Source organism: Portunus trituberculatus, chromosome 41 (genome assembly GCF_017591435.1).
Source record: "Portunus trituberculatus isolate SZX2019 chromosome 41, ASM1759143v1, whole genome shotgun sequence".
Lineage (NCBI taxonomy): Eukaryota > Metazoa > Arthropoda > Malacostraca > Decapoda > Portunidae > Portunus > Portunus trituberculatus.
Genome location: NC_059295.1, coordinates 14,555,180 through 14,582,800, shown reverse-complemented (window position 1 = coordinate 14,582,800; position 27,621 = coordinate 14,555,180). Strand labels below are relative to the sequence as shown.

General features: G+C 37.7%; 1 protein-coding gene across 1 annotated transcript in view; it reads left to right on the top strand.

The window, feature by feature from the left end:
* The window catches only part of LOC123516671, a 161,554-nt gene that overhangs the window by 113,528 nt on the left and 20,405 nt on the right, over window positions 1-27,621 (top strand). Inside the window, exons 10-15 of the mRNA XM_045276273.1 lie at window positions 2,410-2,570; window positions 3,326-3,460; window positions 4,467-4,577; window positions 16,983-17,326; window positions 22,902-23,573; window positions 26,322-26,485. Of these exons, the coding sequence (XP_045132208.1) occupies window positions 2,410-2,570; window positions 3,326-3,460; window positions 4,467-4,577; window positions 16,983-17,326; window positions 22,902-23,573; window positions 26,322-26,485 (1,587 nt within the window). The remainder of the gene's footprint in view (window positions 1-2,409; window positions 2,571-3,325; window positions 3,461-4,466; window positions 4,578-16,982; window positions 17,327-22,901; window positions 23,574-26,321; window positions 26,486-27,621) is intronic.

Genomic DNA, 27,621 nt, shown 5'->3' with positions numbered 1-27,621 from the left:
ATAATCATATAAGTAAGTTATATAAAAGGTTTTCACTTGCTGATTAATGCATGACCCTTAACCCTTCTTAACAGTCAATACAAAATATTTGTAAGTCATTATACATTACCTATGTAATATTCACATGATTCTCTCTCTCTCTCTCTCTCTCTCTCTCTCTCTCTCTCTCTCTCTCTCTCTCTCTCTCTCTCTCTCTCTCTCTCTCTCTCTCTCTCTCTCTCTCTCTCTCTCTCTCTCTCTCTCTCTCTCTCTCTCTCTCTCTCTCTCTCTCTCTCTCTCTCTCTCTCTCTCTCTCTCTCTCTCTCTCTCTCTCTCTCTCTCTCTCTCTCTCTCTCTCTCTCTCTCTCTCTCTCTCTCTCTCTCTCTCTCTCTCTCTCTCTCTCTCTCTCTCTCTCTCTCTCTCTCTCTCTCTCTCTCTCTCTCTCTCTCTCTCTCTCTCTCTCTCTCTCTCTCTCTCTCTCTCTCTCTCACACACACACACACACACACACACATACACACATTTGGCTAAAATTAAAACATGTGTACAGCAACAGCAATTATTTATTGCATTATAAGCATCAAGCATATATTGTAGTGCAAAATTCATTTATGACTTAACTACAGATTTAGTGTGTGCTGAGGCTCAGTGTCTCGGTCCAGGCTTATGATATGAACAGAGTATTAATAAGGTGTACTTGTCCTTTACATTACTTCCCAGACGCTCCATACTTCCTCAAAATTCTGCCGGGTAAGATAACTATCATACCTGTAAATATATGTGTTACCTTGTTGTATTTGCACTGTTATCCTGTACATACCTACATTAGTCTGAAAATGATGAAATGGCTAGATAGCCTTGTGAAAATTTTAATATAGACATGAACTATTTGAATGGTTTTGAATATATGTATAAAGCTTTTCAGGGCTTGCCGTAAAAGACTTTATGCTCATTTAATTTGCTTTGCTATGAAATTTTGTAGTGTTCGTACATTGACAAATTCATCACGTTTATGTGACGGCTCATTCTTAACAACAAGTGTGCTTACAGTATGCTGTTGCACTAAGTTGCTTTTATATATTTTCTTGTTTCCAGCTTGCATGCATTACCTTGCAGTTCTTTTCTTTTTTTTTCCCTCCCTTCTTTGAGTTTGCTAGTGATTACAAAAATTTATAGCTTGCAACATTAATCCTTTTCTTATAGGTTTTAATATATTTTTCACACAGCTTAAGATACATTTCTTTTACTCAGTTATTTCCACATTCAAAAAAGCAGCAGAAAGGGAAAATTTAATAACAAAGAATAGATATGAACTATTATTACACATACATGTACAGTTCATTCATGTCTCACATTCACAAGTATATCTGCCATGCTTCAGCAGAAATTAATTAGCTCATATCATATACTTTCAAAAGTTAAAATTTTCAGCCATCTCTCAAATTAAGTACATACTGTACTCTGTATGAATATAATGGAGTTTTTTTTCAGTCTCAAATTAATAAGTTGTTTCTTATTTTAAAGTCTATCAAATCTATATTTTTTTGTTGTTTCTCACTTGGATGCAACTTACACATCTAAGAAAGGGTTGCTGTATGAACAATTGAAAATGTACTGTTTTGATTTTACATATTATTATTATTTTGCTTTATGAGTTTTACCTCTTATAGCAAATGAAACAGGAATCATTTTAAGGAAACAGCAGACTAGTTGGTGCAGCTTTGCAAAGTGAAAGATGGAATGATATGTGAAGAAGAGGTGTTAGCAGAGGCTGGACATTATAAAAAGTAAAAATGTTTAGGTACATAGAAAATATTCTTCTCCCTTAGCTATCAATCACCTCAGCAAAGCTCTCAGAGGGAGTGAGACACCAGAGAAATGAATTAGTATAACATTTCTTAGGGTATATTTCTAGTATCAACTAATCTCCAAAGGTAATAAACACACTTGGCATGGTGAAATGTACAAATATGTTGAATTTACAGTGCAAGGATATGCTTAACAAATGCTTACTGGAATGTTATCTGGTCTAACATGCATTGTGTGGTGATTTTTCTCTTATTTTCTTGCCACAGTAGTAGGTAAGTTTCCATAATTGTTATATAACGAAGACTTATTATATTTTGTCAGAATACAGTTTTGATGGTATTGACCATTTTTTTAACTACAACTTTTGAAAAATAGGGCATAATTAAAAGCAGAAAGTACTATTCATAAGAAATGTAAAATAGAATGTTCATAGCCCTCAAAAGAATATCTGCTGTACCACTGAAGTGAACTTGGTAACCTTGTGTATATGCATGACTAATTTATTGTCAAGAATTAAATGCTTTATTAATACTTATTACCTTTGATAGATGTTTAGTTCATATTTAAAAGAAAACATCATATTGTAATTATTCTTTCATAATTATTTCCTCCATGGGCAGTGAGAGAAGTGCACAGTATGAGTGTGCGTGTCCTGAGGGGTTCTATGGATTGCTGTGTGAGGATCGTGATCCCTGCCATCCCAAGCCCTGTCTGCATGGTGGATCCTGCACCAACCTGACACAAACCACCTTCTTGTGTGTGTGTCCTGCTGGGTACACAGGTGAGGATAATGATGAGTATATCCTTAATGCACCTTAAACTAAACTAATGGAATATCATGGAAAATCATTAATATATTTTATGATGACACCATATTCTAATAGCTTGTTTTGTTTAGTGTAAGAGTAATTTGTGTACATAAGGTCACAATCATTAATGGTGCCATATGATTTGCAGATCTTTCTGATTTTCAAAAAGGCACAAAACAAAAGTGCCATGGTAAATTTTCTCTCTTTATCTAGCATTTTTTCAAAATGTTTACTGTAATTTGTTGTGAACCATGGATTAATATGAAACTTACTCAAATACCATGCAATGCTCATTTTGTGGCAAAAATGTGTGTTTACCAATTTTGTTTTCCAAATTCTGGTGTTCAAACATGTGAAGAAGTAAGCAACTTCTGAAATTATTTGAGATAGTAAATAAGTAAATCATTTACTACTTAACTCGTATAATCTTACTGAATGGCAAGATGTTTCTTAACTTTGGTCTGTAATAAGTGTCACTAAGTTTTGAGTATGTTTTACATAGAGAAGCAATATTTTTTTACATGTCATGAAAAAAATCTGAATATACTAAAATCTTGCTACACTTGCTATGTAAAACAAGTACATATAGCAACCGATACCTAAAAGTATTACTTGGATAGTTTTCTCTTTATTAAATTTCACATTGTGTGTTAATGTACCATAATGTCAAATTGTTTCCATTTTATGTTATAGAATGGTTCTTAATTTTGTACATTAAAATTCTAAGGAAAGAAATGTGAAACGGAGGTCAATGAATGTGACCCAAGCCCATGTAAGCGTGGTGAGTGCACCGATCTGCTTAACGACTACCATTGTCAGTGCCCAAGGGGCTGGGGAGGCAAGAAATGTGATGTGGATTTAGGTGAGTGATGTGTATGCTTAATGTTTAATAGACGCACTTTCAAAGTTGATGTATTTAGAGTGTTTAGAATTATAGTCAGTCTTAACATTCAATTTTTTACTTACAAAGGTTTCCTATGTATTATAATGCAACAGTTTACTTTGAAATATTTTAATAGCATTAGCACTAAAATACTTTACCTTGTGTTTCTTTTATGAGTAGGCAGAATTTCATAAATACAATATATGCAAAATTTTTGAAAATTTAAAATCAATTAACATTGAATTTACTGTATTCCATTTGGATTTACTTATTTTTATTTATTTATTTTTTTTTTTTTTTTGTAAAATATATTATGTATCTCTTTATCTCATATTGACTTACTTATTACATATGAACTCCTTTTTTTTTATCCTTCCACCATCAAAGTGACTTTTTTTTTACTTTTTAGGATCAAAGATTTCACTCATTCCTTTCTTTATATCTTCTATAAGCTTTTTATTCATCTTCTGCACATGGCCAAATCTTCTAAATGTTCACATTTCTGTTACCCATGCTATCATTTCACAGTACCTCCTGTTTGCATTTGATACATGGAATGATATATCAAGAAATAAGCTTTCTGTTGTCTGTTTACCTGCATGATTTAGATATTTTGATAATCATAGTTAGGTGTCATGTATTATGTACATACTGTATTTATACAATCTATGTGCTTCACAAAAAACATGAATGCATTATATTAATTACCACTTTCCTTTCCCTAATATCTGTACTTAAATAAGTCTTTGTTTAAAGAAAAACACGAAAAGCTTGCTTTAGCATTTGTACTATCTCCTTTTTATCTAAATATCATTGCATGCCATTTTTTTAATAATGCAACAATGAATAAGATGTTACTACTATGTTGCTTTCAAGGAATGGCTTTCATTTCACATTGTATCAAAAGCAAGATGTTAGAATATTTATCTGCTTGCATAGAGATTATGCTCCTTTACTTATGCTGAATAACAAGCCACCCTTACAGACGAGTGTGCCTCCTCCCCCTGCTTCAATGGAGCCACCTGTATTGATGGACAAAATTCATACGTGTGTGACTGTGCCCATGGGTACAGTGGCATCAGGTGTGGTATTCCAGGTAAGGTAATAAATGGAATCAAGACAAAAGCTCTATGCTCTATATTAGATTAGTATTTAATAATTTGGGTGAAGTACACAAGTGTGCTTCAGGTATACTGTGTTTACAGTGGAGACTCAATACTCAAACTTAATTTGTTCCAAGTTGCTGTTTGAGTATTAAAAAGTTCAACTTCATACCAATAAATAAATAATCTTAGCAAAACTTCAAGTTCATAAAAATTTCAATGTAGTTTTTTTGTCTTTTTACAATTTTGATTTGTACATACCGTAAGTGAAGGTTAGTGATGAATAACATAGAAAAGGAGGACAGAAGAGTGGGGAGGAGGAGGAGGAGGGAGGTTGCCAGAGGATGAGTCACCATCCATGAAAAAGTCTTTGTAAAGTTTCTCCTGATGTCATTCTTGTGAACCCACTAATGGAGTGCTGTGGCTCACTAACATTTGCACTCTCACCTTATTTTCATCCCTAACAAACCTCTTTGGTGCCATCATAAGTTTCTAAAAGAAAAACTACCTAACAAAACACAGAAGAATATTAATTTTCTCAAGACTGCAACTGCACACCATAATACGGTATCAGAACAGTACAGTGGCGGCTACGAGAAGGGAGATGAAAGAGCTTTTTATACGACCAAATGTGCGGCTCTTTGATTACCAGATATTTTCGCCACTAATAAGCCTTTGGTGTTAATGTGAGTTTATAAATGAAAAACTACTGATGGAATGCAGGAGAATGTTATTCTGATGACTGCGGCAGCACAAGTCACAACTGGCGGAGAGGGAAGGGGGATACCAGGAAACCTTTGTTTACAAGCATGGGTGTGGGCGTTTGACTATCAGGTATTTTTTCGAGTATTAAATTGAACTTTTACATTCGAGTATTGAAAAGTTTGAGTATTTAGACATTCGATTATTGAGTCCCCACAGTATGTATATATATATATATATATATATATATATATATATATATATATATATATATATATATATATATATATATATATACACACACACACACAGGGTCAGGGTGTCCTATACATAGTACTTCAAAGTCAAAAATACTCTTTATGCATATGCTTTATTTCCCTTTATTTGCAAATATCAACGAAGTAGTTGAGTGTGTGTGTGTGTGTGTGTGTGTGTGTGTGTGTGTGTGTGTGTGTATTCACCTAGTTGTATTCACCTAGTTGTAATTTTACAGGGCCTGGGTATCATACTGTGTGGCCCCGTCTCCATATCTACACACATCCAACTTTCCTTTAAAACTATGCACACTCCTTGCTGACACCACCTCCTCACTCAAACCATTCCACACCTCCACACATCTTTGTGGGAAACTATATTTCTTCACATCCTTCAAGCATATTCCTTGGCTATCTTTTTACTATGCGATCTTGTAGTTCTATTTAAGTTTTCCTCTCTCAACATCATTTGCTCATTATCCACTTCATCCAGTCCATTCAACAGTTTATAAACCTGTATTAAATCTCCTCTTTCTCTTCTTTGTTCCAAGGTAAGCAAATTCATTTCTTTTAATCTCTCCTCATAGGTCATTTCTGCCAATTCCGGAACCATTTTTGTTGCCATTCTCTGCAATCTCTCCAACTTCCTTATATGCTTCTTTTTATAAGGGGACCAAACCACTCCAGCATATTCCAATCTTGGTCTAATTACCATACTAATTAATTTCTTCATCATATCTTTATCCATATAATGGAAGGCTAATCCAATATTTTTATCAAATTATACGTTTCTCCAAACATCTTATCAATATGAGCCTCAAACTGCCCATGGTCTTGTATTATCACTCCCAAATCCTTTTCCTTTTCCACCTTTTTCAACACTACTTCTTCACCCATCTTATATGACCCTCTTGGCCGTCTTCCACTCTTCCCATCTCCATCACATGACTTTTGCTCAGATTAAATTCCATTTGCCACCTCTTGCTCCACTCCCAAATCTTATCCAGGTCTGCCTGTAAAATTTCACAATCTTCTTCACTCTTCACACACCTACACAACTTCGCATCATCCGCAAACAAATTAATATAACTGTTTACTCCTCTGGCATGTCATTAATATATACAAGGAAAAGTATTGGTGCCAGCACTGAGCCTTGTGGGACTCCACTCTCCACCACCAACCAGTCCGACTTTGCATCCCTTATTACCGTTCTCATCTCCTCCATCTCAAGTAGTTTTCCATCCACTTTAACACTTTTCCTTTCAGTCCTCCATAAATCTCTAATTTCCATAACAGTCTCATGTGAGGTACCTTGTCAAAAGCTTTCTTTAAATCCAAATATACACAGTCCATCCATCCTCTCTCTCTGTATTTTGTCAACCACTCTTGAATAAAAGCTCAGTAGATTTGTTACACATGACCTCCCTTTCCTGAAGCCAAATTGATGATCCGATAATAACTTATGATCCTCCAGGAACCGTATCCAATATTTCTTTATCACCCTCTCACAAATCTTACCGACCACACTTGTTAGAGACACAGGTCTATAGTTAAGAGGCTCTTCCTTACTGCCTCCCTTATAAATGGGCACCACTTCAGCTCTCTTCCACTCTACTGGTACTTCCCTGTTTCTAATGAACACCTTATAATATCATATAATGGATCAATCAATTCTTCTCTACACTCCTTCAATAATTTTCCTGAAACTTCATCTGGTCCCATCGCTTTATCATCTTTAAGTTCCTCCAACATTTTATATAACTCCTTTTAGGTATCTTAATGTCATCCATGTGCACATTTCCTTGTACATTCTGAGGCTTTACAAACATTGTTTCTTCAGTAAATACTTGTTGAAACCTATTATTTAGCAATTCCGCTATATTCTTAGGGTCATCTACTATCCCTTGCTCTCCTTTTAATCTTTCAATGGACTCTCTTTTTAAGTTTACCATTTATGAACCTGTAAAACAATTTTGGATGTTCCTTACTCTTGTCTACAATATCTTTTTCAAATTTTCTTTCTTCCTCCCTCCTTACCCTCACATACTCATTTCTCGCCACTCTATAATTCTCCTTATTTAGTATATTCCTGCTCTTTTTCCATCTTTTCCAAGCCACATCTCTTTTCCTTAGCCTTAACACAAGTTGCATTAAACCAATCCTTTCTTCCTTCCTCTCTCGGTTTATACTTTGGTACAAATTTCATAACTCCTTCTTTATAATATTTCATAAAAATCTCATATTTCTTTTGCACTTCTCTGATTTGTAACATCTCCTCCCAATCTAATTTTCTGAAATAATTTTTCAAACTTTCTGTGTCCATCTTTCTATAATTCAATCTACCACTCCTGTATGTCTCGTCCTTCCTTCGCTGTGTTGTTGCTATCTGCATTTCCATAACCACATGATCACTCTTTCCCAAAGGACACTTGTATTGTATATCTCCACATAGGTACACTTCTCTTGTTAACACCAAATCCAGTCTAGCCGGTTCATCATCTCCTCTATATCTAGTATTTTCCTTCACCCTCTGTTCCATCATATTTTCCATCATTAGATTAAGAAATCTCTCTCCCATGCTTCCTCTCCAACACCACTTACTAGATTTTCCCAATCCACCTCCTTACAATTAAAATCTCCTACTAGTATCACCTTTCTTTTTCCAGATAATACACTTTCCAAACTCTGTAAAGTATCCTTGATCATATTGTCGTATTCCTTAATGTCCAAGAATTTGTTTTAGGAGGTACATAGGTCACCATGATTATTAATTCTTTTCCATCACTTTTTATCCTTATGCTTATCACTTCTGCGTTGTTCTTCCCATACCAAACCTTATCCACATTTATTTATTTCTTCGTCATAATCATAACTCCTCCTCCACCTTTACTCTCTATCCTTTCTCCATATATTATATTTATTATCCAAATTTATCTTTGTTTTTCATGCAATTTTGTCTCAGTCAAACACACTATATCAGGCTTCTCCACCATCATATAGTCTTGCAATTCCAATCTACTTGACAGTATCCCATCTATATTAGTATACATTACGGTCCACCCACTGCTCCTCTAGGGGTTCCTCCGTATTCCTTCTTTCCACATACCACTTTCTGACTCTCTCCTATAACTCTCCAAAAACTTTTCTTTCCTCCTCAGACCGCTCATCATTTTTCCTTCTCGCCTCTTCCACCAATTCCTTATATCTTCTCCTCTCTCCTCATTTCTATTCTTTCTCACAAACACCTCTTTACAACCTTCTATCTCTTAACTTTGATGTTCTATATAGGATATCCTCCGCAGATTGTTGTGACTTCAGTACTACTTTAATCGGTCTGCTCACTCCTCCTTATACGGACCCAGTCTATGGATCTCTTCCACTTCTTCTTGTAGGTCTTTTTTTCATCATCATTTAGATTTTTGAACAGATCTCTTACCGTTTTAATTCTTCCTTAATTCTCTTAGGCTTATATGTTATATTTTGTTCTTTCATCCCAAATATTAACACACTCTTCTTCTTTTCTGCTATTTCCTTATCAATGTTTCCTTATTCTTCATTACATTAACCAGTTCCTTGGACCTTTCTTTTTGTCTTCCTTCAACTGATCTTTAATTATTTCTTGTAATCCAACCATCTCTGCTTCCTCGACTCAGTCCATTGTGTTTTCTTCAGTTCCCATTCCTTTCAAACCTTTCATTCTGCTCACTAATCATTTCCTTAAAGTCATCTTTCTCCTTTACTACTCTCCATTTTCTCCTCCAACCGTCTCTTGTATTTTTCAACCTCCACCTTCAAGTGTGCATTCTCATCCACCAATCGTTTTTCATTTTCCTCCAGTCTCTTAACTCTTTCCTTCAAAGCCTTGGGAATTCTCTATCCTGCTCCTCCTCACTCCTCTGAACTTTTAATTCCTTCACTAACTCCTCAAATCTCTTCTCCAACATTACCAATCTACCTTGCAATGTTGCCCTGTTGAAGCTGGACTCATGCTTTGACTGGCCACTTTCGGCTTTGCTCCTGGGCCTCATCAACATATTTTGAATTTGGTAATTTATTCTTACCGGTCTATCCATTTTTCTTACTTTTCCTGGGAACATGTGGGTGTGTGGTCACTGGGGCCAGGCCTGGTAGTTACGTGTGTGGTTGGATGCGTTGGCGGCTGCTATGGCTGGCCTTTGTGGGTTCCCGCCTGTCGCTTGGAGTGTGGAGGTTCTCCCACCTCCGATCACTCCCATGTACACGCCACCAGGCTACGTTCACTCTGTACACTCGCTCACTCGCCCCTCTGGTCGCCCTCAATAGCAATAACTATTCTCACTCAAGCACATTGCTTAGCGTGGAGTGTTAGTTAGATGCCGCTCTGAGCAGGAGGCACGTCCGCCTCCACGGAGCGCGGAGTGTGTGTGTGTGTGTGTGTGCAAATATTCACAACACGCATGGAAAATATGGTGGATAATGAAAAGAAAATTTACTACACCTAACCAACCCTCCATTATCACGGCCTTCCGTTATTGCATTTAGGTGTTATCGCGCACTTATGAAAATTTGCAAAATTCAGTTTTCGCGCATCTGGAAAGTCGTTATCGCACACCCGTAGTAATAGTAGTAGTAGTAGTAGTAGTAGTAGTAGTAGTAGTACTATCCATATCCCAACCACACACTAACGAATGTTTAGATATAGGTGGAGGAAGAGATAACAATGATCATGAAGGAGGAGGAGCCAGCAGCCAATCATCGCTGTGTATTCACGTTACGTGATTTGAATAAGGGAACTAATTGGTTCCAGTCATTCTGCTCACCACCACCACCAACCCTCAGTCTCACACAAGGTATTCTGTTGTTCAGAACTGGTTTTCATTCATTTCAGATTGTCAAATGTTAATAAGCTACTCCAGCATTAATGGTAGTAAATTTATCATTTTTTTAGGAAACTTTTTTGGGTTGAGGCACAAATTTATTTATTTCCTATTTATTCTTCACTTCCGTTATCGCGTTTTCCACTATCGCACGGTGTTTAGGCACCAATTTCGCACGATAATGGAGGGTTAGGTGTACACTCTAACAAAATTTCGCTACAACGAAGGTTTCATTTTACTACCATCTGCTCGTTTAAAGAACACCAAACTCGCTTTAACGAAGTTTTATCTAGGTAATTTTTTCCAAGTTTGAAAGCCCCGATGTATCACGCATCATCTTTGAATACACCAGGAGCTGCCGATACTAAGGCCTGCCTCAGGAGAAATCCTGGGACACCTGTGGAATCAAGATCAAGATCAAGCCTCTCATGGACAACACGCACACCACTCATTCCCCTGTTCAAAACATTAACAGCATCTCGTCTTCCCTCACTCAACTTACCACCAAAACGTCCTGCAATGTGGCCTAGCGTTCCTAAGAAGACCAGGAAGTCTCTTAATCTTGAAGTGAAGCTGGATATTATTCACAGACACAAGAGAGGCAAGAAAACTATAGCAATGCTCGCCACCATCTTGCCTTCATTTACTGTCTCTACTATTTTCAAGTCAGCAGACTCTATTAAGAAGGCTGGTGAGACCGTATCTTCCTTGCAAGCTAAAACAACCACCTGAACTCGTGACTCTACAATGGATAAAATGGAAAGCCGTGTGGAAATGTTGTACATAAGTTTTGTATGTGATACAATGATACGCCCTTTGATTACATTCAACAGGTTGCCGGTTAGTGTCTTTCCCGTTTCACTCTCCCTCCCTTCATAAATTTAAAATCATCAACATTATAAAGTTATGTACATACATACATTAGTGTAACATTATAATGACTTAAATTAAACTGCCTAAATGTTTAACTTCATAATTTTTACTTTCATTAAACCTTTCACTGTACTATGATGCACTCTCGCTTTGTTTACTCTCAACAAGTTTATCATTAAACTTGTTATAATTGGTTCTTAAAGAAGTTTTTTAGGAACTAACCCTTCTTAATTTCCTATACATTGTTATTAGGTCCCCGCGTTCTCTTCTATCTTGTAAGATAGGCAGTTCCATTTCCTTCAGTTGTTCTTCATATGTGAGGTCCTTCAATTCCGGCACCATCTTTGTAGCAATCTTCTGTATCCTTTCCAATTTTCTTTTATCATTTTTAGAGCTCAGAGACCATACCACTGCTGCATATTCCAGCCTTGGGCTTGTGATGATTTTTTTCATCATATCTTTAAACATGTAATGAAATGCCACTCTTATACTAGTCAACATCTTATATGATAGTCCAAATATCTTGCTTATGTGTTTATCAGGGCTCAGATTTTCTTGTATGATCAGTCCAAGATCTTTCTCCTCTTTAGTCTCCATTATTTGTTCCTTTCCCATCAAATAATTCCATACTGGTCTTCTCTTACTCTTTGCTAGTTCCATTTTGTGGCATTTCTTGGCATTAAACTCCACTTTTCACTTCTTGCTCCATTCATAGATCTTGTTTAAATCTTCCTGCAACAGCAGACAGTCCTCTCTGGTTTTGATAACTCTTAGCAACTTTGCATCATCAGTGAATAAATTTATATTACTGTTTATCCCAATGTGAATGTCGTTTACATAAACTTGAAACATAATGGGGACTAACACTGACCCTTGTGGCACTCCACTAGTTACTTTACCCCAAGATAAGTATGTATCTCTGATCACAGTTCTCATTTCCCTATCCTTTAAATAATCTCTTGTCCATTCAAGCAAGGTTCCACACAGTCCTCCAATGTACTCTAGTTTCCAAAGAAGTCTTCTGTGTGGACTTTATCGAAAGCCTTTTTAATGTCCAGGTATATGTACTGTGTCTACCCATCCATCTCTGTTTTCAAGTCCTGCAATAACTCTCGAGTAGAAGCTTAACAAATTTGATACACATGACTGCCCTGTCCTGAATCCAAATTGTCTGTTTGATATGACTTGCTCCTCTTCTAGAAATTTAACCCATTTTTCTTTGATAATTATTTCACATAACTTCCATACGACACTTGTAAGTGACACTGGTCTGTAGTCTAGTGGTTCAGTTGCCTTTCCTCCTTTAAATATCGGTATTACGTTGGCTCTCTTCCACTCTAGTGGAACTTTCCCTTCATTTATTGAACTTTTGATTATTTCTCAAATTGGATCCAGTAATTGCTCCTTACATCCTTTTAACACCAAGCCTGATACACCATCTGGCCCCATTGCTTTTCTGACTTCCAACTTATCCAGTAATCTTCCAATATCCTTTTTGTGCACTGCAATCTCTTGTAATCCTTGGCAATCCAATGTCCTATTAGGTTCTGTGAAATCATCATCTGCAGTGAATACCATTTTGAAGTTCTCATTCATTATTTCACACATTTCCTTTTCTGTTTGGTATGTCTTCCCCTCTTTAATTATTTTTTCAATTGTTTCCTTATTCTTTGTTTTGCCATTTATAAACTTGTAGAAAAGTTTGGGTTCATCCTTGCTTTTATCCACTACATCCTTCTCAAACTTTCTTTCTTCCTCTCTCCTTACTCTAATATATTAATTTCTAGCATCTTTGTACTGCTGTCTGTTATTGTCATTTCCCTGCTTTAAGAGTTTCTTTCATGCTGTATCCTTTGCCTTTTTTGCTTGTATACATCTAGCATTGTACCAAGCATGTATTTTTTCTGAACTCTATAAACAGGAACAAACTTTTTTTACTCCTTCATTGTGTTTTTGTAAGAATATGTCATTTTTCTCTTGTACAGTCTTCCTGCACATAATATTATTCCACTCAATATCAGCAAAATAACTTCCTTAATTTTTCAAAATCTGCTCTTGCATAATTTAATCTCTCCTTTATACTCCTCTCTGTAACTTATCTCATCTTCCTTCTGAATTTGCACCTCTAATGTCAAATGATCACTTTTCCCCATTGGACTAAGGTATTGTATGATTGGAGGGGACTGGTTTCTTTGTGAAAACTAGGTCAAGCAACAATGGTTCTTCCCCCCCCGTACCTTGTTGACTCCTCCACCCACTGATCCATTGTATTAACCATAGTCAGCTGTAACACTTTTTCACTCCATTGACCAGCATTATCCATTACTTCCATCTCTCTCCAGTTTATTTTTTGACAGTTGAAGTCTCCAACTAAGAGTATTCTTCTATCACTTCTTATCATATTATCTAGGCACTTTATCAACTCTCTTTGCATATCTTTATGTTCTTCTGATCCCTATGTATTAGTCTTTGGTGGAACATATGTAACTATAATTTTTCTTTTCTTCAAATCTTCTGTTCTGATTGTTACTCCCATTACTGAAATGCTCACAATACTATTTGACATTGTTTATTAACTTTTATGGGGTTGCATGAATTCGTTTGGCGGGCTGCATGCAGCCCACTGGTTCTAGTTTGCCCAGACCTGTCATTGATTGATCTTTGGGTGGAACTGGGACCACACCACACCACACATCAGAAAAATGAGGTCAATACCCCTCGAATTACATCCCATACCTACTTGCTGCTAGGTAAACAGGGACTACACACGAGGTTCACCCATTTGTCTCGCCACATCTGGACACTAACCCAGGCCGGTTGTGAACTGAGTGTACTAACCACTACTCTACGGTGTGTGTGTGTGTGTGTGTGTGTGTGTGTGTGTGTGTGTGTGTGTGTGTGTGTATTTACCTAATTGTATTTACCTAATTGTAACATACGGGAAAAGAGCTATGCTCGTGTTGTCCCGTCTCCATATCTATTAATGTCCAGCTTTTTCTTAAAATCATGAATATTCCTTGCGTTGACCACTTCCACGTCTAAACTATTCCATGCTTCCACCCCTCTATGAGCGAAGCTATATTTTTTCACATCTCTCCTATAAGTGGCCATTTTAGTTTTTCCCATGCCCTCTCGACATTCTTTCATTCCACATACACAGATCTTCCCTATCCATTTTTCCATGCCAATCATCACTCTGTATATTGCTATCAGGTCTCCCTTTCTTCTGTTTTCCAGGGTCGGAAGTTGCATTCTGTTCAGTCTGTCTTCATAAGTCAAATCTCTTAAGTCAGGCACCATTTTTGTTGCAGCCCTCTGTACTTTCTCTAGTTTCCTTATGTGTTTCTTTAAGTTCGAGCCCACTGTATTGTTGCATATTCAAGCCTCGGTCTTATCATTGCAGTAATTATTTTCTTCATCATTTCTTCATCTAAATATACGAACGCCACTCTTATGTTCCTCAATAAGTTCAATACTTCTCCAATTATTTTGTTTATATGTCTCTCTGGCGATAGGTCATTGGTAATTGTCACCCCAAGGTCTTTTTCTTCATGACTGGTTTTATGTCTTCATTTCCTATCTTGTACATACTCCTGATTCTTCTTTCACTCTTGCCAAACTCTAATTTCTTGCATTTTGTCGTGTTGAACTCCATTTGCCATGTACAGCTCCATTTCCATATTCTGTCCAAGTCTTCCTGGAGTAGTTCGCAATCTTTGTCACATCTCACTTTTCTTAACAATTTTGCATCGTCTGCAAATAGGCTCACATAACTGGACACCCCATCCACCATGTCATTTATGTAGACCGCGAACATTACTGGTGCCAACACTGATCCCTGTGGAACTCCACTCTCCACCAAGCCCCATTCTGATGGTCTGTCCTTAATTATTGTTCTCATTTCTCTTCCTACCAAAAGTCTTCCATCCATTTTAGTAAACTGCCATGCACTCCTCCTACCATTTCAAGTTTCCAGATCAGTCTCCGTGTGGTACCTTATCAAAGGCCTTTTTAAATCCAGATATATTCCATCAGCCCAACCATCTCTTTCCTGTATTACATCTATCACCCTCGAATAGTAACATATCAGGTTTGTCGTGCATGAACGCCCTTTTCTAAAACCAAATTGACACTCACAAAGTATGTCATTTTTCTCCAAGAAGTCTGTCCATCTATTCTTCACCACCCTCTCACACATCTTAGCTACCACACTTGTAAGTGACACTGGTCTATAGTTCAATGGGTCTCTTTGTTACCTGATTTATAAATTGGGACAATGTTAGCTCTTTTCCAGTCTTGGGGCACTACACCTTCCCTTAATGAGGCATCAATTACTTCACAAACTTTTTCTGCCAGTTGCTCCTGCATTCTCTTAAAATCCATCCTGATACCCCATCAGGTCCCACAGCTTTTCTCACTTCTAAACTCCCCATCATATTCTTGATCTCCTCCACAGTTACTTGAAACTCCTTCATAATCCCTTTCTGTTCCATTACCAGTGGTTTGTCAAAAGCAGTCTCCTTTGTGAATACCTTCCGAAAGCATCCATTCATAGCCTCTGCCATTTCCCTGGGATCCTCACTGCATACTCCATTTACTTCTAAACTTTCAATACTTTCTCTATTTTTGATGTTGTTGTGTGTGTGTGTGTGTGTGTGAGTGCGCATGTGCGTGTGCATGTGTGTGTGTGTGTGTGTGTGTGTGTGTGTGTGTGTGTGTGTGTGTGTGTGTGTGTGTGTGTTTCACTGTATGATCTGCTGCAGTCTCTTGACGAGACAGCCAGACGTTACCCTACGGAACGAGCTCAGAGCTCATTGTTTCCGATCTTCGGATAGGCCTGAGACCAGGCACACACCACACACCGGGACAACAAGGTCACAACTCCTCGATTTACATCCCGTACCTACTCACTGCTAAGTGAACAGGGGCTACACGTGAAAGGAGACACACCCAAATATCTCCACCCGGCTGGGGAATCGAACCCCAGTCCTCTGGCTTGTGAAGCCAGCGCTCTAACCACTGAGCTACCGGGTGTGTGTGTGTGTTCACTAAGGCATGATCATGAGCAGACTCGTAACCACCAACCATTACCATCTCAGTGCGAGATCAGAGCTCATTATTACTGATCTTTGGGTAAAACTGTAACCTCACACACCACACACCTCATCCTTCTAGTCAGGGGGGACAGTAACTACCAGTGGAAAAATCCCAGAGGTGACCAGCCCCTAGTGGAGTTTGAACCTATTCCAGCAATGACAGCCAACACAGACTCAGCCCCTTTACCACTGAGCTACGAGGTTTTTAATGTATGTGTAGGTAGGTATATGGGGAGAAGAGAACATCATATTAGTTGTATGCATTTACATTTGAAGTATTGGGGATTGTTCATAATGTACATTTGCAATTATATATATGCTACATTAGTGTATATATATTAGTAAAGTTTATGATATATGTATGTACAGTGCATGAAAATTCTTTTCCATTAGTACCAAAATAACCATACTATTAGTAGTGACTCATCCTAATGACAACACTATTTAGAAAGACATAAAGAGAACTTTCTTCTGCTAAAACTGTACTTTCCTCCTTCAGTGTCAGCTCTTCCCTCTGTCGCCCTCCACTCTCTTCGCAGTGCATCATCGTTCTTTCAAGCACCTGGTCCTCCAATCTCTGCCTGAGCCTCTGTACCTGTGCCTCTCTCCCTGACCAGAATCCTGCCCTGCCCAGACAACTCTTCAAAGTACTGGTGAGTTCCACTGGCCTGCCACTCACCATGGGGAGAGTGTCACCATATCCTGCCCCTATGGAGTTCTAATATCTGCCACTGAAGACAGAGGTACAACCAAGACCACACCATTCCCTCAAATGCCACCAACATTGCCCACAAATGAAGATGATGGTTTGGAGAATGAAGCAGCTTTGTCCTCGACAGAGAATCCACAAATGTCAAAGATGACAACTACATTTGCTGAATGGGAGGGTGGCAGTTTCCAGATCAAGCGAAAATCAAGAGATGTTTATCCTTCTCTTTCAACTCTGGTTGACGAGTATGAGGTATTACCCTAGTTTTTTATTTTGATATGTAATACTATTGGTTAATCATTTAGTAACTTTTTTTCTTTTAAGAAATTCTACACAAAGAAACTCAGCATTTTTCCATACTACTTAATTTCCTGATTATTTAATCTAAAAAAACTGTTATAACCATTTTAATTTTGATATGATATGACCAGAAAATTTTTTTTGCTTATGAAAATGGTTTTGTATACTGTTTATGAAAGTAATTTTGTGTGATTTTTAAGTTATTTTCTTTTCCATGAGATGATTATTCAGATTAGTAGCCTTTCTTTAGAACTGATAATGAATAGTACAGTAATACTCCGCTTAACGAACGTTCATTTAACGAATTTACGGTTTAACGTACTATATAAAGTTAGGCCAAAAATCCGCATAACGTACAACCACATCCGTTTTAGCGAATTTTCTGGGTTTGAATTTGCCGGGTGAGGGACCGCTGTGATTGGCTGGCTCCCTGCCTCTGTCTCTAGCGCTCCTGGACCTGGAGCTGGATCCAAGATTCTTTAACAACATCAGAGCAACCTCTTGCAGCAAAATGGCATCCATGAACGCTTGGAGGGACGGTGACAAGGTTGCTTTCATGTTGCTCTGAGGTTGCTGGGAACACCACCTCTGGATGTGGTGTTACTGTCTTATAATTATATGCATTTATGTTCACAAAACAACATTTCTATTAGCTTTTAACAAACCTTGCCTCCAAGAAAGGATTGTATTGTAATGCATAAAGTGAAATCTTACATGGAATACCAAAAAATAAAACAGAGATGAGATGAGCCACAGACGAAGCGGGAGACTCGCAGCCACTGGGCCGCTTCTTCTTTTTGTGACCCTTTTGCTTGCATGTTACTTTCATCATGATGTTTATGTTTTCACTCCTCTCTTGCCTGTTATAATGGATATCATATCTTAGTATTCATATACGCTCATGCCACGGAGTGATAGTGAATTACTAATGAAATACCATGGTATTTCATTAATAATTCACTGTCACTCAGTGCCACGGAGTCGAGGTTATCCTCATGGCATGAGCCACAGATAACAGTAGATCTGGATTTGACACGGCATTGCGGATCCGCGCCGCCACTGCAGTAATGTACCGAAAGCAGTCAACTGGTAGTACGCGGCAGCTAACTGTTAAAGTTATAATTTTGTAAAGTTTTATACATTATAAGGTGCATTTTTTAAGGAAATACTAATCATTACTAAATACCGCAGCAGTGGGAAGGCGTGTGCATTTGTGGAGGCTGTGAGGTGCACCAGATTAAGGGCTCAGCTGACCTCTACCTGGAGGAAACATTATTATTATTATTATTATGTACATGTTTGTGGCAAGTTGTATACACCCATGTCTACTGCGAATGAGTCATTTTAAAATCTCAGGCGAGCAGGGAGATGGCCAACGGTTTAGCCAACGGACAGTCACTCAAGTCACTCGGTTCAAGTCAGTCGTGCTAGGGAGACCGCTGCAGCCAAGCGTGAGGGGTTATAATTGTTACGTGCATGTTCAGGCATTTTGACATATCTGTGGAGACAATGAAACAGTGAAATGTGTATGCTGTTGAAAGAGTTTTGTCCAACAATGGATTTACAGTGAAAGTGTGAAGAGCTTGTGTCGAGGCTCACATGAAAATGTTATTATGCGTGTGTGTGATGCAGTCGCTAGTGATGTCACTGTGCAGTGAGTAATGAAGTACAGTGAGGTGAATAAGGAGTGAACATTGTGAGTGGTGTAATGCACACAGATTTAACATTGTGAGTGGTGTATCCAACCGTGACGTGTGTAGGGTGACGCCGAGTGTTGTATGCGGACTGTGGAGTTAAGTCAGTGGTACAGTGGAGAAGAACTGCTAGTGGTGACTTGAGGCGTACAATGTGAAACACTACAGTGAAATATAATGAGAGGTCCCACAAAATGGCAGAGTGAGAGGCTGTAACTGGGACGTAATCCGAGATGCGTGCAACTGGTGGCAGTGACTGCAGTTATGACATCTGGTGCCATATAGATAGTCAGTTTGGGAAAAGATAGTGACATGTTATTGACATCACTGTGATGTGGAAGTGTACTGTGGAGTGCTGTTAAGTGTTAAACTCACCTGATTACTAACATGACTGTAACATGCACTTTATATCTCTGCCTGGAATCATGCCAAGTCTGTTCTTCAACTTGCCAAACACTCTTTCATAATTAGGAAATGTCAAAATCTTTCAAACTCAAACTCTCCTCGTGACTTCTGGCATCTAGCCAAAAACATCTCAAATAACTTCACTTCTTCATCTTTCCTTCCTTTATTTCATCCTGATGACACCACTGCCATCTCTTCTGTCTCTAAAGCTGAACTCTTTTCTCAAACCTTTGCTCACAACTCCACCTTGGACGATTCTGGGCTTGTCCCTCCCTCTCCTCCTCCCTCTGACTATTTCATGTCTACAATCAAAATTCTTCGTAATGATGTTTTCCATGCCCTTGCTGGCCTAAACCCTCGGAAGGCTTATGGACCTGATGGGGTCACTCCTATTGTTCTCAAAAACTGTGCTTCTGTGCTTGCACCTTGCCTGGCCAAACTCTTTCAACTATGTTTATCGATTTTTATCTTTCCTTCTTGCTGGAAGTTTGCCTATATTCAGCCTGTTCCTAAAAAGGGTGACCGTTCTAACCCCTCAAAATACTGTCCTATAGCTTTAATCTCTTGCTTGTCTAAAGTTTTTGAATCTATCCTGAATAGGAAGATTCTCAAACATCTGTCACTTCACATTCTTCTGTCTGATCGCCAGTATTGCTTCCGTCAAGGTCGCTCTACTGGTGATCTTCTGGCTTTCCTTACTGAGTCTTGGTCATCCTCTTTTAGAGATTTCGGTGAAACTTTTGCTGTTGCGTCAGACATATCAAAAGCTTTTGATAGAGTCTGGCATAAAGCTTTGATTTCAAAACTGCCCTCCTACGGCTTCTATCCTTCTCTCTGCAACTTTATCTCAAGTTTCCTTTCCGACCGCTCTATTGTTGCTGTGGTAGACGGCTACTGTTCTTCTCCTAAACCTATTAATAGTGGTGTTCCTCATGGTTCTGTCCTGTCACCCACTCTCTTTCTATTATTCATTAATGACCTTCTTAACCAAACTTCTTGCCCTATCCACTCTTACGCTGATGACACCACCCTACATCTTTCCATGTTCTTTCAGAGACGTCCAACCCTTCAGGAAATCAACAGATCACGCGGGGACGCCATGGAACGCCTGACTTCCGATCTTTCTAAGATTTCGGATTGGGGTAGAGAAAATCTAGTAGTTTTCAATCCCTCAAAAACTCAATTCCTCCATCTATCAACTCAACACAACCTTCCAGATAACTATCCCCTCTTCTTCAATGACACTCAACTGTCTCCCTCTTCCACAATGAATATCCTCGGTCTGTCCTTTGCTCATAATCTTAACTGGAAACTTTACATCTCATCTCTTGCTAAAACAGCTTTTATGAAATTAGGTGTTCTGAGGCGTCTCTGACAGTTTTTCTCGCCCCTCCTACTGCTTACTCTGTATAAGGGCCTTATCTGTCCCTGTATGGAATACTCATCGCATGTTTGGGGGGTTTCCAGTCACACAGCTTTGCTTGATAGGGTGGAATCGAAAGCTCTTCATCTCATCAACTCCCCTCCTCTGACTAACTGTCTTCAGTCTCTTTCTCACCGCCGAAATGTTGCATCCCTTTCTATATTTTATTGCTATTTTCATGGTAACTGTTCTACTGATCTTGCTAACTGCATGCCTCCCCTCCTCCTGCGGCCACGCTGCACAAGGCTTTCTTCTTTCTCTCATCCCTATTCTGTCCAACTCTCTAATGCAAGAGTTAACCAGTATGCTCAATCATTCATCCCTTTCACTGGTAAACTCTGGAACTCCCTCCCTGCATCTGTATTTCCGAATTCCTACAACTTGTCTTCTTTTAAGAGGGAGGTATTGAGGCATTTGCTCCCCTAATTCTGGCTGACGGTTTTGGCACTTTTTGAAGTCTTTGGAGAGCCAGCGCTCAAGTGGGCCTTTTTCTAACTTTCTTTTTTTTTGCCCTTGGCTGGCCCTCTTCCCTATGTAAAAAAAAAAAAAAAAAAAAAAAACTGATGAATGATTAATAGTGACTAGAATGGTAGGAAACAATGCCTAGGCAGTGACAGATATTAACTACTGTGATATATTTCTTCGCGTTAATGATGTAAAAAAAAATAAATAAAGCCTGCCTACGCGCTTTGTAAATAGTCTTCCTAAAAAAAAAAAAGCAGTTGCATTTTTGTTAATGAAATTATATAGGTACAGTACGCTAGTGCAACATATGTGACATATATAAGGGGTGGGATAGTAAGACACCAACAGTGATGTCCACGCCAAGCGCAAACCTGGTGTCGCCACAGGAGGTAACACATGGTCACAGAGTGATGACAAGAGGCGTAAACTCACAGGTGTGAAGAAGAGATGAGCAAGTGGACAGCCAAAATCATGTAAAGTAATTTATAAGTGATACAAAATTTGCAAATTGTGTTTGAAATACAGCTGTAAGCTTAAAGTTGTATTTAAACATCCACCTGGTACTATATAAATTCTCGTGTTTGACTCGTATAACTGAGCGGTACAATGACACGGTTGTATGGATTTAGATATCGCTTTCGGGCATTGAATTAAACACAGTTAGTTTGCTTCACAGTGATCTTCATAGATTCATGTTGGCTAGGAGCTGAGATTTTGAGGTTTGAAATTTAAGGTCCGTTCTCCAGCTTTGGGTACGTTACTGCAGCGCGGCGATTTTCGTGTCAAATCCAGATCTACTGTTATCTGTGCATGAGCGTATATGAATACTAAGATATGATATCCATTATAGCAGGCAATAGAAGAGTGGAAACAAATATCTTGGGGAAAGAGGCTAAAAGGGTCACAAGAAGAAGAAGAAGAAGCGGCCAAGTCGCCTCGAGTCTCCCGCTTCGTCTGTGGTTCATCTCATCTCTGCTTTATTTTTTGGTATTCCATGTAAGATTTCACTTTATGCATTACAAAACAATCCTTTCTTGGGGGCAAGGTTTGTAAAAAGCTAATAGAAATGTTGTTTTGTGAACATATATGCGAGAATGTGAGAGAATTTCTATGTAGCTCCTCTAACTTCCAGTGACTCATATGACATCATAAAAATAGGGGTAAACTGGTGGCCCAATATGCTGCCAAACGTATATATAATTTTTTTTTTTTTTTTTTTTTTAACCCATGTAGTATGTTGGGGACCAGCCCAGAATGCATCCCCCCCTATTTCCATTATTTCCTATGGGAAAATTACATCCACTTAACGAATTTTCGCTCTATGAACAGCTTTGACACCCCCTATCCTGTTCATTAAGCAGAGTATTACTGTACATGTGAAAGAATTTTCATAGATATGATTTTATACCACTTGTTATGTGTGTTGCTCTTTGTGAATGAATACAAAAAAGAAATGATATTATTTGTATGAATATTAATGGAACAGTGGATTCTCTTCCTTTAGAATTTACAGGTAAATTCACACTTGATGACATTTCAGATTTCGCAAAGCCTTCCTACGCAACGTAGTCTTGAAGAAAGAAGACGTCGCATTCTGGCATCTTTGTCTTTTTCTCGCAGGCAGTCTAGAAAAGAACAAGCCAGACGTGGTACAGAGAGGCAAGATAGGCAGAGGTTGAAGTCTCATTCTTCAAGAGAAAATGAGAAGACACAAACAAACTCAAAGGTAGAAGAAGAGCAAGATCAGAATGTTAGAAAGCAAATTGAGGGAGAGCAAGAAACCTATAAGGATCTGAAAATTGGAACTGATGTTCCAGAAAATTTAACTCTTCGAACGGGAATCAAGACAGACTTGAAAGACCAGAAAAAGAAAAATGTCAGTGGAATACATGAAAAATCTGAACACTTTCATGTCAAAAGAAGTAAGTTAGATGGGCAGGAAGAAAATCTTGCAAATATTGACATATCACCAGCTAGTGTAAGATATCTTAGAAAGGCAATTCGGTCCTGTATACTTCTACCAAATGGTAACGTTACATGGAAGGAACCTGATACCAGCATGTGCCGGGAAGAAGCAATGCAGAAGGCAGAAAGGGCTGCTGAGGAGGTGGCAAACCTAACAGCCTTCCCTTCAGCTGTTGACTCGGAGATGTTCACTCGTGCTGCAGGCCAGTTGGCTATGATAGTCGATCATGCTGTTAAGGATCCAGCTGTAAGTACCTCATATTATGTTCCATCATGCTATGCCATATATATCATTTAGTTAATTTTCAGAGACTGAATAAAAGAACTGGTCAATAATGAAACCAGTAAACAAAAAAGAAACACTGTTGGAAGTACTTGGCTGTGCATTCTACTTGCTCTAGTAGAACATTCAGCATTATCAGTCAACCCTTAGGCTTGATTCACACTATCGCTCCGGTCTCACTCTAGTCTCGCTCTGCTCTCAGTCCGGTCATTGTCCTGGTGCATTCACACATCCAGTCCACTCTCACTCCACTCTCGCTTCCATTATTTCCTATCTCTCAACACCATTGGAAGTCATATGTGACTTTTCTCAAGCCGACTTCGCAATAATTCCCATTGCACTTGACAAAGAAGAAGAAGGAGAAGAAAGAAAGCAAAATAAAAAAAAAAGAGATTGTGGTTTCATCCCATGCTGCAAGAGAGAAAGAATGAAGGAGAATTCCATACTTTTTACCTTCTTATTGATAATGAGAATAACTTTCACAGTTACTTCAGAATAAACATCAGAACATTTGAAAGAATTCTACCAAAAATTGAGGAAGAAATGAAAAAGGAAAAAAGTTTTTATAATCATTTACCCCACTTTTGCATGATCCCATTGTGTTTTCTTCTCTTCATTATCCATGTTTTCATCGGAAAGGCAGCAGGACTGTGTTCACACTAGCGTTCTTGCTCCGATCAAAATATCTTTTGAATGTATCAGGAGCAGAGCAAGAGCAGGGCGTGAGCACCAGTGTGAATGCTTCCATTAAAATGTATGTAACAATGTTGGACTGGACCGTGAGTGGAACAAGACTGGAGCAATAGTGTGAATCAAGCCTTAATGTCATTTCATCTTTACAAAATTTAATTAAGATTTACTAACCATAATTTTTCATAAATGAACAACATTTATATAACAAAAGGCAAGACTTCAAAATATTTGAGGATTTTAAGATATATCTGTTTGGTTGTGACAAGTGGTGAGGTGGTCAGGATGGTGACAATGTGGAATAATGCAGAATAATATGCACTACAAAGATTTTTAACACGTTCCCTGTGATACGACCCACTGGTAGGTAAGCAGTTCCTATCCATTGTTGCAATGTGACCACCCATGGGTGGGTTGCACAACAGTTTTCACATTCTAATCTTCTTATTAATAGAAATTAGATTATATAGTAAAATTGCAATAAACAATATGTGTAAAAGGGCATAATAAACACTGGTTGATAAATAATATGAAGCTTATTTCGTTTTTAGTGTTATAAAAATATGAAAAATAGTCTTCTTGGTTCCATATTTTCTTTCTAATGCATTTAAAAAAAAAAACTATATTATCTTGCATTTTTTCTTCAGAAGATCATACAACTTTTCTATAATAAATGATTGAAACTGATCAAAATTGGACTTTCCTTGACAAGCTTCAATAATTTTATTTATTGATTTTTTTTATTTTCCTGATATTATTTGGACAGATTGTAAAAAAAGCTGCCAGTGGTGACCCTTTTGAATTGCATATGTATAAATAAGCATAAGTAAAGAAACAAAACAGAATAGATAAAAAAATATCTGCTATGAGAATTATCTGAAAAATATTTTTTTCTATTACATGTAAGAAAACTGTATTATCTTGCTTTTTTCCTTAAAAAAAAACATAAAACTTTTCTATAACAAATAATCCAAACAGAGATATCATAATTGGACTTTCCTTGATAAGTTTCAATAATTATCTTTATTGATCTTTTCATAATTTCATCATTTTCCTGATATCATCTTTATGATCTTTTATTTTCTCTCTCTTCTGTTGAACTAAGTTGACCATAAAACCATGTAGCATTCATTTTCTAAATATTCGAAACAAAGAGACAAAAATATATAAACAAATTTAGGAAAGGAAAAATATAGTACAGTATAGAGACACTGAATATCGACAAATAAAGCATGTTCACCGGTGCGTCATATCACAGAGAAGTCATAGATTTTTCACGGTATGCCATGCGACCCACTGGTGGGAAAACTCTTTGAGGTTGCCAGTTCGTTTGGGTGTTCTCCCAGACAACACTCTGCTCTTCTCACTTTGCTGGTTTGATCAGCACTGACAGTATGACAATTTATTTGCATTGCAGAGTGGGAGAGCTCGTCACGCTGCTAATCACAAGGAATGTGTTAAAAATATACAAAATTAAAGACATCTTGATTTTCAGTGGTGGATTTGGAATTTAGCAAGCTGTAGCAGCTAATGAATTGGTTGGAGATAGGGAAAAAATGAGGGATCACCTTCAGCGAAATATATTTTTTTTCTTTTCATTTTTTCTAGGTGAAAAAGAACTGATTCATAAATGCAAACTTAAATGAAGAAAAATAAAAAATTATGTTACTCATGAATGAAAACTTCTAATTTACACATCCATGAAGTGTAGTTTGTTTGTATGAAGTATGTACAAAGCTTGTTCAAAATCTAACTACTACACTCCAATAAAATGAATGTCTTGTTTCTTCAAGGTTTGAGTGATTCATTCATAATGCAAACTTGGCATCTCAGTAATGATTCATTCATAATGCAGACTTGTCACCTCAATACCTGTGCTGAAAAAGTTAAATAAAATGCTTTTATGAAGGATAAAGAATTGTTCAATATTTTTTGTAAAAGATTAGATTGATTTTACTTTTAACATTTTCCAATTTACAAATAAAAAAGATAAGCTGTGATAGAAATGAATTTCTGTTTTAGGTAGCGAGCAAATTAGTAGAATCCCTGAGCAACATGATGGAGGTGAATGACTCGGTAGTAGCTGCTGTGGATAAGAAAAGCAGTGTAACCAAGCAGATTCTGAAGACAATCAATACCTTCACCCAGAATGTTGCCTTAGAAGTTGGAAAGCATGTTAAATATGGGTAAGTAGAATGTAATGAAATTTCTAGTTTGAAAAAGAATATTCTGACACTTGAATTTCTTTATGAACAATTAATCTATATACAGTACTTATTAGTTAACCTTTTTTGCTGTTGTTGTTCATAAACTCCATCATTGCACACAAAAATCATTTTACTCCTATCATGATCTCCAAAACCTTAACCTCTCATATTACAGTTTTTTTTCCTCCTTCAATACCTTTTTGAATTTCCAAAACATGGAATGCATCCTCATGACCTCTCATATAAAGGTATTTTTTCTCTTGCACTCTTTATTGAATGTCCAAAGCATGGGGTGAATATAAGGTAGTACATGTCCAACATTTACTGTTCCTCATAGAAGAGTATGGAAAGACACATAGTGAGAGGGCTGGAATCTCTCTTACCTGTATGGTTCCATTCCACATATTTTAGCAAGAGAAGAAGGTGAAAGGAAAGTGTGAAAGTGAGTCTGGCATTTAAACATATAACTGCATTAGTCAATCATACAAACCAAAATGAAGATAGTGAATTCACACAGACAGCAATGTCTCAGAGCATAAGACCACATTATTTCCCTTATATGTATACCATATCAATCCAATTCACTCTCTCCCATATGTGCCTTCACCTTTTTAGATACTTGGGCCCTGTGATCCACTGCTTCCACAATCCCATATTTAAACTTCATGACTGTGACTTTTGTTTCTGGTGTGACCCCATTAAATTACAAAGTAAACTTTAGTGCAATAACTGTAAGATGCCTTTACAAGGCAGAGGAGTACATTTTTTTTTCAAACACAGCCTAAACTAATACTGTATCTACAGGTCATTCTCCTCCTCATCTATGTCCTCCTGGCTCATCTCCTTCAGCCATGGCAATTTCTTATAAAGAGAGTCATCTTTGTTCCTGTTCAGTCATGGAAAATTGGCAGTGCAAATTTGCATAATTCAACTTTTTTACAACATTTGAGACTTTTGACTTTAAAATTCATGGTGCAGCAAAGTCACAAGTTAAAGTCACAACTCAGTGCTGCAATGCCCAGCTCTGCCTTTTCATTGAAGTTTTCAGTAGGCAATATTTGCAAAACTCTTTACTTTTAAAAGTAGCTATCAACCATTTTACATTGGAAAGTCCT